Source organism: Somniosus microcephalus, chromosome 2 (genome assembly GCF_052327205.1).
Source record: "Somniosus microcephalus isolate GS21.2 chromosome 2, FLI_Smic_1.0, whole genome shotgun sequence".
NCBI classification, from domain to species: domain Eukaryota; kingdom Metazoa; phylum Chordata; class Chondrichthyes; order Squaliformes; family Somniosidae; genus Somniosus; species Somniosus microcephalus.
The window spans coordinates 101,415,373-101,427,887 of record NC_140988.1 but is presented as its reverse complement, the minus strand read 5'-3'; the positions used below and the strand labels follow the sequence as shown (position 1 = coordinate 101,427,887).

At 52.4% G+C, this 12,515-nt stretch overlaps 1 protein-coding gene across 2 annotated transcripts in view; it reads left to right on the top strand.

Moving 5' to 3' along the window:
- Positions 1-12,515, top strand: part of fhip1aa (FHF complex subunit HOOK interacting protein 1Aa) — a 198,591-nt gene that overhangs the window by 168,984 nt on the left and 17,092 nt on the right. For both annotated transcript variants that reach the window (XM_086011686.1, XM_086011678.1), the window contains one exon: positions 5,644-5,811. In XM_086011686.1, coding sequence (XP_085867812.1) covers positions 5,644-5,811 — 168 coding nt within the window. The remainder of the gene's footprint in view (positions 1-5,643; positions 5,812-12,515) is intronic.

The window sequence follows — 12,515 nt, the reverse complement described above, 5'->3', positions numbered from 1 at the left end:
CCTCTTCTCCCCTTCGCTCTCCCCTCTTCCCCCCTCGCTCTCCCCTCTTTCCCCTCGCTCTCCCCTCTTCCCCCCCTCGCTCTCCCCGCTTCCCCCCTCGCTCTGCCCTCTTCCCCGCCCTCACTCTCCCCCTTCCCCGCCCTCGCTTTCCCCCCTTCACCACCCTCGCTTTCCCCCCTTCCCCGCCCGTGCTCTCCCCTCTTCCCCCCTCGCTCTCCCCTCTTCCCCCTCACTCTCCCCTCTTCCCCCTCACTCTCCCCTCTACCCCCCTCGCTCTCCCCTCTTCCCCCCTCGCTCTCCCCTCTTCCCCCCCTCGCTCTCCCCTCTTCCCCTCACTCTCTCTTTTTTCCTCCCCTCGCTCTCTCCTCTTCCCCCCTCGCTCTCCCCTCTTCCCCCCTCGCACTCGCCCTTTCCCCCTCGCTCTCCCCTCTTTCCCCCTCGCTCTCCCCTCTTTCCCCCTCGCTCTCCCCTCTTCCCCCCTCTCTCTCCCCCTTTCCCCCTCGCTCTCCCCTCTTTCCCCCTTGCTCTCCCCTCTTTCCCCCTCGCTCTCCCCTCTTCCCCCCTCGCCCTCCCCTCTTCCACCCCTCACTCTCTCCTTTTTCCTCCCTTCGCTCTCCCCTCTTCCCCCCTCGCTTTCCCCTCTTCCCCCCTCGCTCTCCCCCTTCCCCCCTCGCTCTCCCCTTCTCCCCTCGCTCTCCCCTCTTCCCCCCTCGCTCTCCCCTCTTCCCCCTCGCTCTCCCCTCTTCCCCTCTTCCCCCCCTCGCTCTCCCCTCTTCCCCCCCTCGCTCTCCCCTCTTCCTATCACTCTCCCCTTTTTCCTCCCCTCGCTCTCCCCTCTTCCCCTCTTCCCCCCCGCTCTCCCCTCTTCCCCCCTCGCTCTCCCCTCTTCCTATCACTCTCCCCTTTTTCCTCCCTTCGCTCTCCCCTCTTCCCCCTCGCTCTCCCCTCTTCCCCCCTCGCTCTCCCCCTTCCCCCCTCGCTCTCCCCTCTTCCCCCCTCGCTCTCCCCTCTTCCCCCCTCGCTCTCCCCTCTTCCCCCCTCGCTCTCCCCTCTTCCCCCCTCGCTCTCCCCTCTTCCCCCTCGCTCTTCCCCCCCTCGCTGTCCCCTCTTCCCCCCTCACTCTCCCCTCTTCCCCCTCGCTCTCCCCCTCTTCCCCCCTCGCTCTCCTCTCTTCCCCCCTCGCTCTCCCCTCTTCCCCCCTCGCTCTCCTCTCTTCCCCCCTCGCTCTCCCCTCTTCCCTCCTTGCTCTCCCCTCTTCCCCCCTCGCTCTCCCCACCTCCCCCCCTTGCTCTCCCCTCTTCCCCCCTCGCTCTTCCCGCTTCCCTGCCCTCGCTTTCCCCTCTTCCCCCCTCGCTCTCCCCTCTTCCCCGCCCTCACTTTCCCCTCTTCCCCGCCCTCGCTCTCCCCTGTTCCCCCCCTCGATCTCCCCTCTTCCCCCTCGCTCTCCTCTCTTCCCCCCTCGCTCTCCCCTCTTCTCCCCTCTTCTCCCCTCTTCTCCCCTCTTCCCCCCTCTTCTCCCCTCTTCCCCCCTCGCTCTCCCCTCTTCCCCCCTCGCTCTCCCCTCTTCCCCCCTCGCTCTCCCCACCTCCCCCCCTCGCTCTCCCCTCTTCCACCCTCGCTCTTCCCGCTTCCCTGCCCTCGCTTTCCCCTCTTCCCCCCTCGCTCTCCCCTCTTCCCCCTCACTTTCCCCTCTTCCCCGCCCTCACTTTCCCCTCTTCCCCGCCCTCGCTCTCCCCTCTTCCCCCCTCGCTCTCCCCTCTTCCCCCCTCACTTTCCCCTCTTCCCCGCCCTCACTTTCCCCTCTTCCCCGCCCTCGCTCTCCCCTGTTCCCCCCCTCGCTCTCCCCTCTTCCCCATCCTTGCTCTCCCCCTTCCCCCCTCGCTCTCCCCTCCTCCCCCCCTCGCTCTCCCCTCTTCCCCCCCTCGCTCTCCCCTCTTCCCCCCTCGCTCTCCCCTCTTCCCCCCTCGCTCTCCCCTTCCCCCCTCGCTCTCCCCCCTTCCCCCCTCGCTCTCTCCTCTTCCCCCCTCGCTCTCCCCTCTTCCCCCCTCGCTCTCCCCTCTTCCCCCCTCGCTCTCCCCTCTTCCCCCCTCGCTCTCCCCTCTTCCCCCCTCGCTCTCCCCTCTTCCCCCCTCGCTCTCCCCTCTTCCCCCCTCGCTCTCCCCTCTTCCCCCCTCGCTCTCCCCTCTTCCCTCCTCGCTCTCCCCTCTTCCCCCCTCGCTCTCCCCACCTCCCCCCCTTGCTCTCCCCTCTTCCCCCCTCGCTCTTCCCGCTTCCCTGCCCTCGCTTTCCCCTCTTCCCCCCTCGCTCTCCCCTCTTCCCCGCCCTCACTTTCCCCTCTTCCCCGCCCTCGCTCTCCCCTGTTCCCCCCCTCGATCTCCCCTCTTCCCCCCTCGCTCTGCTCTCTTCCCCCCTCGCTCTCCCCTCTTCTCCCCTCGCTCTCCCCTCTTCCCCCCTCGCTCTCCCCTCTTCCCCCTCGCTCTCCCCTCTTCCCCCTCGCTCTCCCCTCTTCCTCCCTCGCTCTCCCCACCTCCCCCCCTCGCTCTCCCCTCTTCCACCCTCGCTCTTCCCGCTTCCCTGCCCTCGCTTTCCCCTCTTCCCCCCTCGCTCTCCCCTCTTCCTCCCTCACTTTCCCCTCTTCCCCGCCCTCGCTCTCCCCTCTTCCCCCCTCACTTTCCCCTCTTCCCCGCCCTCACTTTCCCCTCTTCCCCGCCCTCACTCTCCCCTGTTCCCCCCCTCGCTCTCCCCTCTTCCCCATCCTTGCTCTCCCCCTTCCCCCCTCGCTCTCCCCTCCTCCCCCCCTCGCTCTCCCCTCCTCCCCCCCTCGCTCTCCCCTCTTCCCCCCCCTCGCTCTCCCCTCTTCCCCCCTCGCTTTCCCCTCTTCCCCCCTCGCTCTCCCCTCTTCCCCGCCCTCACTTTCCCCTCTTCCCCGCCCTCGCTCTCCCCTGTTCCCCCCCTCGATCTCCCCTCTTCCCCCCTCGCTCTCCTCTCTTCCCCCCTCGCTCTCCCCTCTTCTCCCCTCTTCTCCCCTCTTCCCCCCTCGCTCTCCCCTCTTCCCCCTCGCTCTCCCCTCTTCCCCCCTCGCTCTTCCCTCTTCCCCCTCGCTCTCCCCTCTTCCCCCCTCGCTCTCCCCTCTTCCCCCCTCGCTCTCCCCTCTTCCCCCTCGCTCTCCCCCTCTTCCCCCCTCGCTCTCCCCACCTCCCCCCCTCGCTCTCCCCTCTTCCACCCTCGCTCTTCCCGCTTCCCTGCCCTCGCTTTCCCCTCTTCCCCCCTCGCTCTCCCCTCTTCCCCCCTCACTTTCCCCTCTTCCCCGCCCTCACTTTCCCCTCTTCCCCGCCCTCTCTCTCCCCTCTTCCCCCCTCGCTCTCCCCTCTTCCCCCTCACTTTCCCCTCTTCCCCGCCCTCACTTTCCCCTCTTCCCCGCCCTCGCTCTCCCCTGTTCCCCCCCTCGCTCTCCCCTCTTCCCCATCCTTGCTCTCCCCCTTCCCCCCTCGCTCTCCCCTCCTCCCCCCCTCGCTCTCCCCTCTTCCCCCCCTCGCTCTCCCCTCTTCCCCCCTCGCTCTCCCCTCCTCCCCCTCCCTTCTTCCCTGCTCTCCCCCTCCCCTCTACCCCGCCCTCCACTCTTCCCTGCCCTCTCCCTCCCCCTCCCCTCTTCCCCGCCCCCCTCTTCCCCGCCCTCCCCCTCTCCTCTTCCCCGCCCTCCCCCTCCCCGCCCACCCCCCCACCCCCCAGTATTTTACATACGCATATGAAGCTGGGAGCTGCAAGGTTGTCTCAGTGCCTTGCATGTGTCCTCAGTTCATGTGTAAGAGGCTGTTAGCAAACCGTGGCAGGCAAACTTCACCGAGATGTCCTCTACAGGGAAATGCTCTGGAGGATTTTCGTAAGTTTTTTTTATCTGCTTTTTGGCATTATTGATGTTTGTCACCACCGTAACTATTTGTATGATCTCCTCCCACGCAGTCCAAATATCTCTGTTGTGGGAAATTGTCTCTCTAACAAATAGGACAATTCTCCTCAGACCCAATTTGGTTAGCAGCAGCTACTTGGATAATACACCCTTGTATTTCTGGGTTATTGAGAGTGTTATGCAGTAAATTGTTCTTGGTAACACTGTTCAGTTGAACTTGACAGAAAAATATTTCCCAGATGTTGAATATCAAAAGTTGCCTCTGCTGACGCCGCCCAGCTCTATCTCACCACCACCTCTCTCGAACCCTCCACCGTCTCTATACTGTCAGACTGCTTGTCCGACATCCAGTACTGGATGAGCAGAAATTTCCTCCAACTAAATATTGGGAAGACTGAAGCCATTGTCTTCGGTCCCACCACAAACCCCGTTCCCTAGCCACCGGCTCCATCCCTCTCCCTGGCAACTGTCTGAGGCTGAACCACACTGTTCACAATATTGGTGTCATATATGACCCTGAGATGAGCTTCCGACCACCAGTGCTCCCTTCAAGCTGCGCAGCCGCGCAGTGGTCTCGGGGTCCCGCGCAGCTGCTGAGCTGGTTTCACAATGCAAAAAAACCCACATGCATGGAAGTTTGAATGGGCCATGCGCCTGTTATAGGAGCCATGTGACCCAAAAAAAAATTAGGGGGAACCATTGCCGACCACATATCTGCACCATCACTAAGACCAACTATTTCCACCTCCGTAACATCGTCCATCTCTGCCCTTACCTCAGCTCATCCGCTGCTGAAATCCTCATCCACGCCTTTGTTACCTCTAGACTTGAATATTCCAACACTCTCCTGGCTGGCTGGCCACATTCTACCCTACGTAAACTTGAGGTCATCCAAAACTTGCTGACCGTGTCCTAACTCGCACCAAGTCCCATTTACCCATCACCCCTGCGCTCGCTGACCTACATTGGCTCCTGGTTAAGCAGCGCCTCGATCTCAAAATTCTCATCCTTGTTTTCAAATTCTTCCATGGCCTCGCCCCCTCCCTATCTCTCTAATCTCCTCCAGCCCTACAACACCCCCCCCGCCACCCCGAGATATCTGCACTCCTCTAATTCTGGCCTCTTGAGGATCCCTGATTATAATCGCTCAACCATTGGTGGCCATGCCTTCTGTTGCCTAGGCCCTAAGCTCTGGAATTCACTCCCTAAACCATTCCGCCTCTCTTACCCCTCTTTCCTCCTTTAAGACGCGCCTTAAAACCTACCTCTTTGACCAAGCTTTTGGCCATCTGCCCTAATATCTCCTTAATGGCTCAATGTCGAATTTAGTTTGATAATGCTCCTGGGAAGCACCGTGGGATATTTTACAATGTTAAAGGCACTATATAAATACTCGTCGTTGTTGTGAGAGCTACACATGACACCTGGTAGTCCATGGGTTAGGCACATTGGGGTAGACTTTGGCTTTGTGCGCGATCGTGTAAAACGGGTGGTAGTGAATCGGCGGCTCATTTTATATATCTCCCGATTTTTATTTCCATTGACTTCCATGGAAATACAAATCGGGAGAGATAGGAAACGGGCTGCCAATTTGCTATCGGCCGTTTTACACTGTTGCACAAATTCAAAATCTACCCCCATTGAGCTGAGAAGATTGCCGGCAGTTTATAGGTACACTGCAGGCACTGTGCTTTCCTCTCTCATTACTGTTGACGTGACTTTTCTATTCATTTCAGATGACCGTGGAAGAAGTTATGACTACGACAGCGTACTTGGATCTGTTCCTCCGCAGCATCTCAGAGCCTGCACTGTTGCAGACCTTTCTGAGCTTCATTCTGCTGCATGAGTATGAAAAAGTGTCGATTCTAGATACACTCGTCAGCCGAATTAACACCCCCTTTCGGGTAAGGTTACTTTTTACTTTGACCTAACTGTGCTGTTTCCCCTCTTCCAACACAATTGTTTGCGAACACACACACAAACATGCCACTTGAGGAACACTGATCTAAATTAATGACTGAAGGGAACTCATTCTCAAGAAGCAAGGAAACAAGTTCTATCACTGATCTCTTAGATTTTTTTAGCGCTGGGATGATAGTGGGAACGGTACCACTGGCCTGAGTGTCCCTGGGCTAAATAAGGGAAAAATCAGCCAGGGTTCTTTTCCCTGACTGTGCAGTGCCTCATGCTGGAGTGAGTGTGTGTATCCTGTGCAAGACAGGGTGACGTTAACTCTATTTCTCTCTCCACGGATGCTGCCTGGCCTGCTGAGTTTTCCAGTGTTTTCTGTTGTTATTTCGGATTTCCAGCATCCGCAGTATTTTGCTATTGTATTAGAGTTGGGGAGGTGATTTTCTGTAGTTGTTTATATATTCTAAAAGAAATAATGATCAGAAGAATTCTTCCTATTATGCTTAGTGTTACTGACACACAGGTCCCAGAAATTGCTGGAAGTACTCAACAGGTCAAGTAGCATCTGTGGAGAGGGAAACCGAGCTAATGTTTCAGATCGATAACGTTTCATCAGAACTGGAAGATGTTGGAGATGAACAGCTTTTAAGCAAGTACAGAGCTAGGGAAAAGAAGGGGCAGGAAAAGAACAAAAGGGGTCTGTGATGGGGTGGAATGCAGAAGTGAATAAATGACATAAGTGATGGTGCAAGGCAAAATGAGGTGATAATGGAAGAAGTATAGAAACAAAAGATAAATCCAGAGGAGGTATAAATGGTAACAGCAGAATAGCTGAGGAGGAGGGATGCATGGAAAATCTGGCAAAAAAAAAAATTACACATCAGATTAAATACATTAGTCCTCGTGTGATCAGAAAAAAAAGTGTTTAACTTGATTTTATTCTTCAAATGCCCCCCTCCATAGCTTTCTTGTCTTCTACACTTCATGTTTTAGTTGGGAATGGAGGGCAGTCCAAATTTCTGTTGGATTCATTGGGGGCGATTTTCTGATGTCGGAAGAGGCGGGTTTGGAGGCGGGATAGGCAGGAAAATCAGAAATAATGAGGGCGGGTTCAGAACCCGCCTCCGTGGGATTTTGCCGATGCCGGTTTTGGAGGTTGGGAAACGGTCCCGCCTCCAGCTGGTCATCACGCTAGTTAACATCATTAAATGCTCATTAAGGGCCTCTCTAAGCCTATTTTGAAAGGCCCTCGTGATTTTTCGAGCATTTCAGCCTGTTCCACGACACTCCTAAACCACGCCAGCTAAACCTGGCGGGTTGACTCGTGGGTGGTCTCCTCACAGCTGCAGGTCCAACAATACATTGTTTATTTCATCAAGGATTACTTGCAGGTGCCAGAACTTTTCTTTAAAAGGTCTTTGAGCACTTTTAGAAGGCCTTCTGAAGTCGGAGGTGCTGCAGCTTGAATCTATCAACTTTGGGACCTCCTTGGAAGACCCCCTCCCCGGTTGCAATGAGCACTTTCTCAATTGAGGCATCTGCAAGCAGCATGGGAACCATTCATTTTCTTTCTCCATGGCCCGCTGAGGAGGAGGAGGATCTGGAGGAGCAGGAGGAGGAGGTCAGAGCACCGGTGTATCGACCAGCAGCAATGGCAGCACATGAGCACATGGCTGCCCTGGATGCAAGGGATGAATTTATCATGGCCAGATTTGCATAGGTTGGCCAAGTTGGCACATGTCCTTGGCTCCATCCTAAGACATCATTGACAATGGTCATGACTCTCTGGCCTCCTTTCACTCTGGCCACCAACCTGACAACGCAAGTGTGGCAGAGCCCACAATGTAAGAACATAAGAACATAAGAACATAAGAACATAAGAAATAGGAGCAGGAGTAGGCCAGTCGGCCCCTCGAGCCTGCTCCGCCATTTAATAAGATCATGGCTGATCTGATCCTAACCGCCAATCTACTATCACAGCACCATCTCCTGAATCTAACAGAATTAGACACACGAAATAGGAGCAGGATCAGGCTACACGGCCCCTGGGCCCGCTCCGCTACCCACAGGGCCATGTCCGATCCGAACCTAGACTCATGTCCAAATTCCTGCCCGCTCCCCGTAACCCTTAATTCCCTTTACTTCTAGGAAACTGTCTATTTCTGTTTTAAATTTATGTAATGATGTAGCTTCTACAGCTTTTTGGGGCAGCATATTCCATGGACCTACCACCCTCTGAGTGAAGTAGTTCCTCCTCATCTCAGTTTTGAAAGAGCAGCCCCTTATTCTAAGACTATGCCCCCTAGTTCTAGCTTCACCCATCATCGGGAACATCCTCCCCGCATCCACCCGATCCAACCCCTTCACAATCTTATATGTTTCAATAAGTTCGCCTCTCATTCTTCTGAACTCCAATGAGTAGAGTCCCAATCTACTCAACCTCTCCTCATATGTCCATCCCCTCATCCCCGGGATTAACCGAGTGAACCGTCTTTGTACTGACTCGAGAGCAAGTATGTATTTTCTTAATTATGGACACCAAAACTGTATGCAGTATTCCAGGTGCGGTCTCACCAATACCTTGTACAACTGAAGCAATACCTCCCTATTTTTATATTCTATCCCCCTAGCAATGAAAGCCAACATTCCATTGGCCTTCTTAATCACTTGCTGCACCTGCATACTAACCTTTTGAGTTTCGTGCACCAGGACCCCCAGATCCCTTTGTACTTCAGTACTTTCCAGTTTCTTGCCATTAAGATAATAACTTGCTCTACGATTTTTCCTGCCAAAGTGCATAACCTCACATTTTCCAGTATTGTATTCCATCTGCCAAATCTCTGCCCACTTACTTAGCCTGTCTATGTCCCCTTGCAGGTTTCTTATGTCCTCCTCACTCACTACTTTCCCTCCCATCTTAGTATCATCTGCAAACTTTGATATGTTACACTCGGTCCCCACCTCCAAATCGTTAATATAGATTGTAAAGAGTTGGGGACCCATCACTGACCCCTGCGGAACACCACTAGTTACTGATTGCCAGTCTGAGAAGGAACCATTTATCCCAACTCTCTGCCTTCTGTTAGATAGCCAATCCTCTATCCATGCCAGAATATTACCCCCAATCCCGTGATTTTTTATCTTAAGCAATAATCTTTTGTGTGGCACCTTGTCAAATGCCTTTTGGAAGTCTAAATACACTACGTCCACTGGTTCCCCTTTATCCACCCGATATGTTACTTCCTCAAAGAACTCCAGCAAATTTGTCAAACATGACTTCCCCTTCATAAAACCATGCTGACATTGTCCTATTAAATTATGATTATCCAAATGTCCTGTTACTGTCTCCTTAATAATGGACTCCAAAATTTTACCTACCACAGATGTTAGGCTAACCGGACTATAGTTTCCAGCCTTCTGTCTACTGCCCTTTTTAAATAAGGGTGTTACATTAGCAGTTTTCCAGTCTGCCGGGACCTTTGCTGGGTCCAGGGAGTTTTGGAAAATTATTACTAATGCATCCACAATCCCTACCGCCACTTCCCTCAAGACCCTAGGATGTAAGCCATCAGGTCCAGGTGATTTATCTGCCTTGAGTCCCATTATTTTACCGAGTACCACTTCCTTAGTAATTTTGATCGTGTTTAGCTCCTCCCCCCGCTATAGCCCCCTGTTTGTCCAGTGTTGGGATATTCTTAGTGTCTTCTACTGTAAAGACTGATACAAAATATTCATTCAGTGTTTTTGCCATCTCCATATTTCCCAGCATTAATTTCCCGGTCTCATCCTCTAAGGGACCAACATTTACTTTAGCCACCCTTTTTCTTTTTATATAACTATAAAAACTCTTACTATCTGTTTTTATATTTTTTGCTAATTTACTTTCATAATCTATCTTCCCTTTCTTAATCAATCTTTTTGTTACTTTTTGCTGTCTTTTAAAGTTTTCCCAATCCTCTATCCTCCCACTAGATTTGGCTACCTTATATGCCCTTGTTTTTAGTCGAATACTATCCTTAATTTCTTTACTTAGCCACGGATGGCTGTCTTTTCTTTTACACCCTTTTCTTCTCAGTGGAATATATATTTTTTGGAAGTTGTAAAATAACTCCTTAAATGTACACCACTGATCATGTATCGTCTTACCCTTTAATCTATTTTCCCAATCCACTCTACTCAATTCTGCTCTCATACCTTCATAGTCTACTTTATTCAAGCTTAGCACACTTGTTTGAGATCCAACCTTCTCACCCTCGAATTGAATATGGAATTCAACCAAGGGGATCCTTTTCTAGGACATTTTTAATTAATCCTGTCTCGTTACACAGGACCAGATCTAAAGTTGCTTGCCCCCTGGTCGGTTCAGTTACATACTGCTCAAGAAACCCATCCCTAATACACTCAATGAACTCATCCTCAAGGCAGCCCTGCCCAATTTGATTTGTCCAATTAATATGATCGTTAAAATCCCCCATAATTATAGATGTCCCCTTATTACAAGCCTCAACTATTTCCTGATTGATACTCCGTCCAAATGAGTTGCCACTGTTCGGAGGCCTATAGACTACGCCCACTACTGTTTTTTTCCCCTTATTATTCCTTACCTCCACCCAAACTGTTTCATTATCCTGATCTTTTGACCCAATATCATTTCTCTGTATTACAGTGATTCCTTCCTTTATTAACATAGCCACCCCACCTCCCCTTCCTTCCTGCCTGTCCTTCCTGATCGTTAAATAACCTGGTATGTTTAATTCCCAGGCATTGTCACCCTGCAGCCATGTTTCTGTAATGGCCACAAGATCATACCCATATGTAGTTATTTGTGCCATTAACTCGTCTATTTTGTTACGAATGCTACGTGCATTCAGATAGAGAACTTTCAAAGATGTTTTGTGACACTTAGTTCCTGCTTTTGCCCTTTTTATTACTTTACCTTTTACTCCATACCTTCTGCCCCTTCCTGACACGCTCTGGTTTTTAATTTCCCCACTGCTACCTAAGTCTATGACCTTCTCTGTTGTCATTTTTATTATTTGCTCTCTGGGAACCTCCCCCCCACTAGTTAGTTTAAAGCCCTCTCTACAGCCCTAGTTATATGATCCGCCAGGACTCTAGTCCCAGCACTGGCCAAGTGAAGCCCATCCCAACGGAACAGCTCCCTCCTGCCCCAGTACTGGTGCCAGTGTCCCAGGAAGCAAAACCCATTTTTCCCACACCAGTCTTTGAGCCACGCATTTAACTCTCTAATTTTATTTGTCCTAGCCAAATTCACTCGTGGCTCAGGTAATAATCCAGAGATTATTACCCTTGAGGTTCTGTTTTTTAATTTGACCCCTAGCTGCTTATACTCCTTTAACAGAACCGGCTTCTTAGTCCTATCTATGTCGTTTGTAGCAACATGGACCATGACAACTGGATCCACCCCCTCCCACTGCAAGTTTCTTTCCAGCCCAGAGGAGATGTCCTTAACCCTGGCACCGGGTAGGCAACACAGCCTTCGGAACCCTCGCTCTCGGCTGCAGAGAACTCTATCTATCCCCCTAATAATACTATCCCCTACCACTACAACATTTCTATTTACTCCCCCCTCTTGAATGGCCCCCCATTCCATGGTGCTGTGGCCAGGTTGCTCATCCTCCCTGCAGTCCCTGCTCCTGTCCCCACAGGGAGTAAGAACCTCGAACCTGTTGGACAAGAGCAAGGGCTGCGGCTCCTCCAGCTCTACCTCCTGGATCCCCGTACCTGCCTCACTCGTAGTCACACCGTCCTGTCCCTGACCATGGGCTACATCTGAATTAATTAACTTCATAGGTGTGACCACCTCCTGATACACAGAGTCCAGGTTCTTCTCCCCCTCCCTGATGTGTCGCAGTGTCTGAAGCTCAGACTCCAGCTCATCAACACAGAGCTGGAGTTCCTGTAGCAGCAGACACTTGTCACAGACGTAATCACCGTGAGCCTCAATGGGGTCCACCCACTCCCACATCTCGCAACAGTAACACATCACCTGCTCCATTCTATGCAATTAATTAAATTTTTTATTGTTAGTTATGGACACCCCTGCCCGATTTTAGATGCTAGTATCTCCTTTAATTAATTGGATTTAAATTAAATCAATCCCTCTAATTACACCAGTTAAATGGTTTACCAACAGTCACTCTGCACCAGAAAGGCCTTATTAACTACAACCCACAGAGTTAAAGTTTGAAAAGAGCACCTAACACCCCACTTACCCTAACTCACACTTACCCAAACTCACAGCACTCTCTGCTGACTTGCACTCAGTGCTTGCTCGCACTAGCCTGGTCTTTTTATACTGTTTGTTTGTGGAGCTGACTAAGGCGAAAGAACAGATGCCATGACGCCAACATTTTGGCATCAAATCATTTTAATGCTTTCCAACAGGGATGGCATTTCATCAATACACAGAAACATTCTCCCAATCTGCACACAGATCTGGAGGTTATATCCCTTGCCAGCTATACCCACACAGCCTTGGTTTCTTTGGGAGGCCTCTTCCTCCCAGATGAGTGGAAGAGCACCTCCCTGCTAGCTGTCACCCCCTCAAACAACATTTGCAGCGCCTCGTCCGGGAGCCTCGGGGAGGCCCTTGCCTTGGAATTGGACATAGTGGTTTCTCAGAATATGTTGCAGGTGGTGCAGCATAGGCAGAAGTCCTGTGCAATGAACCAAG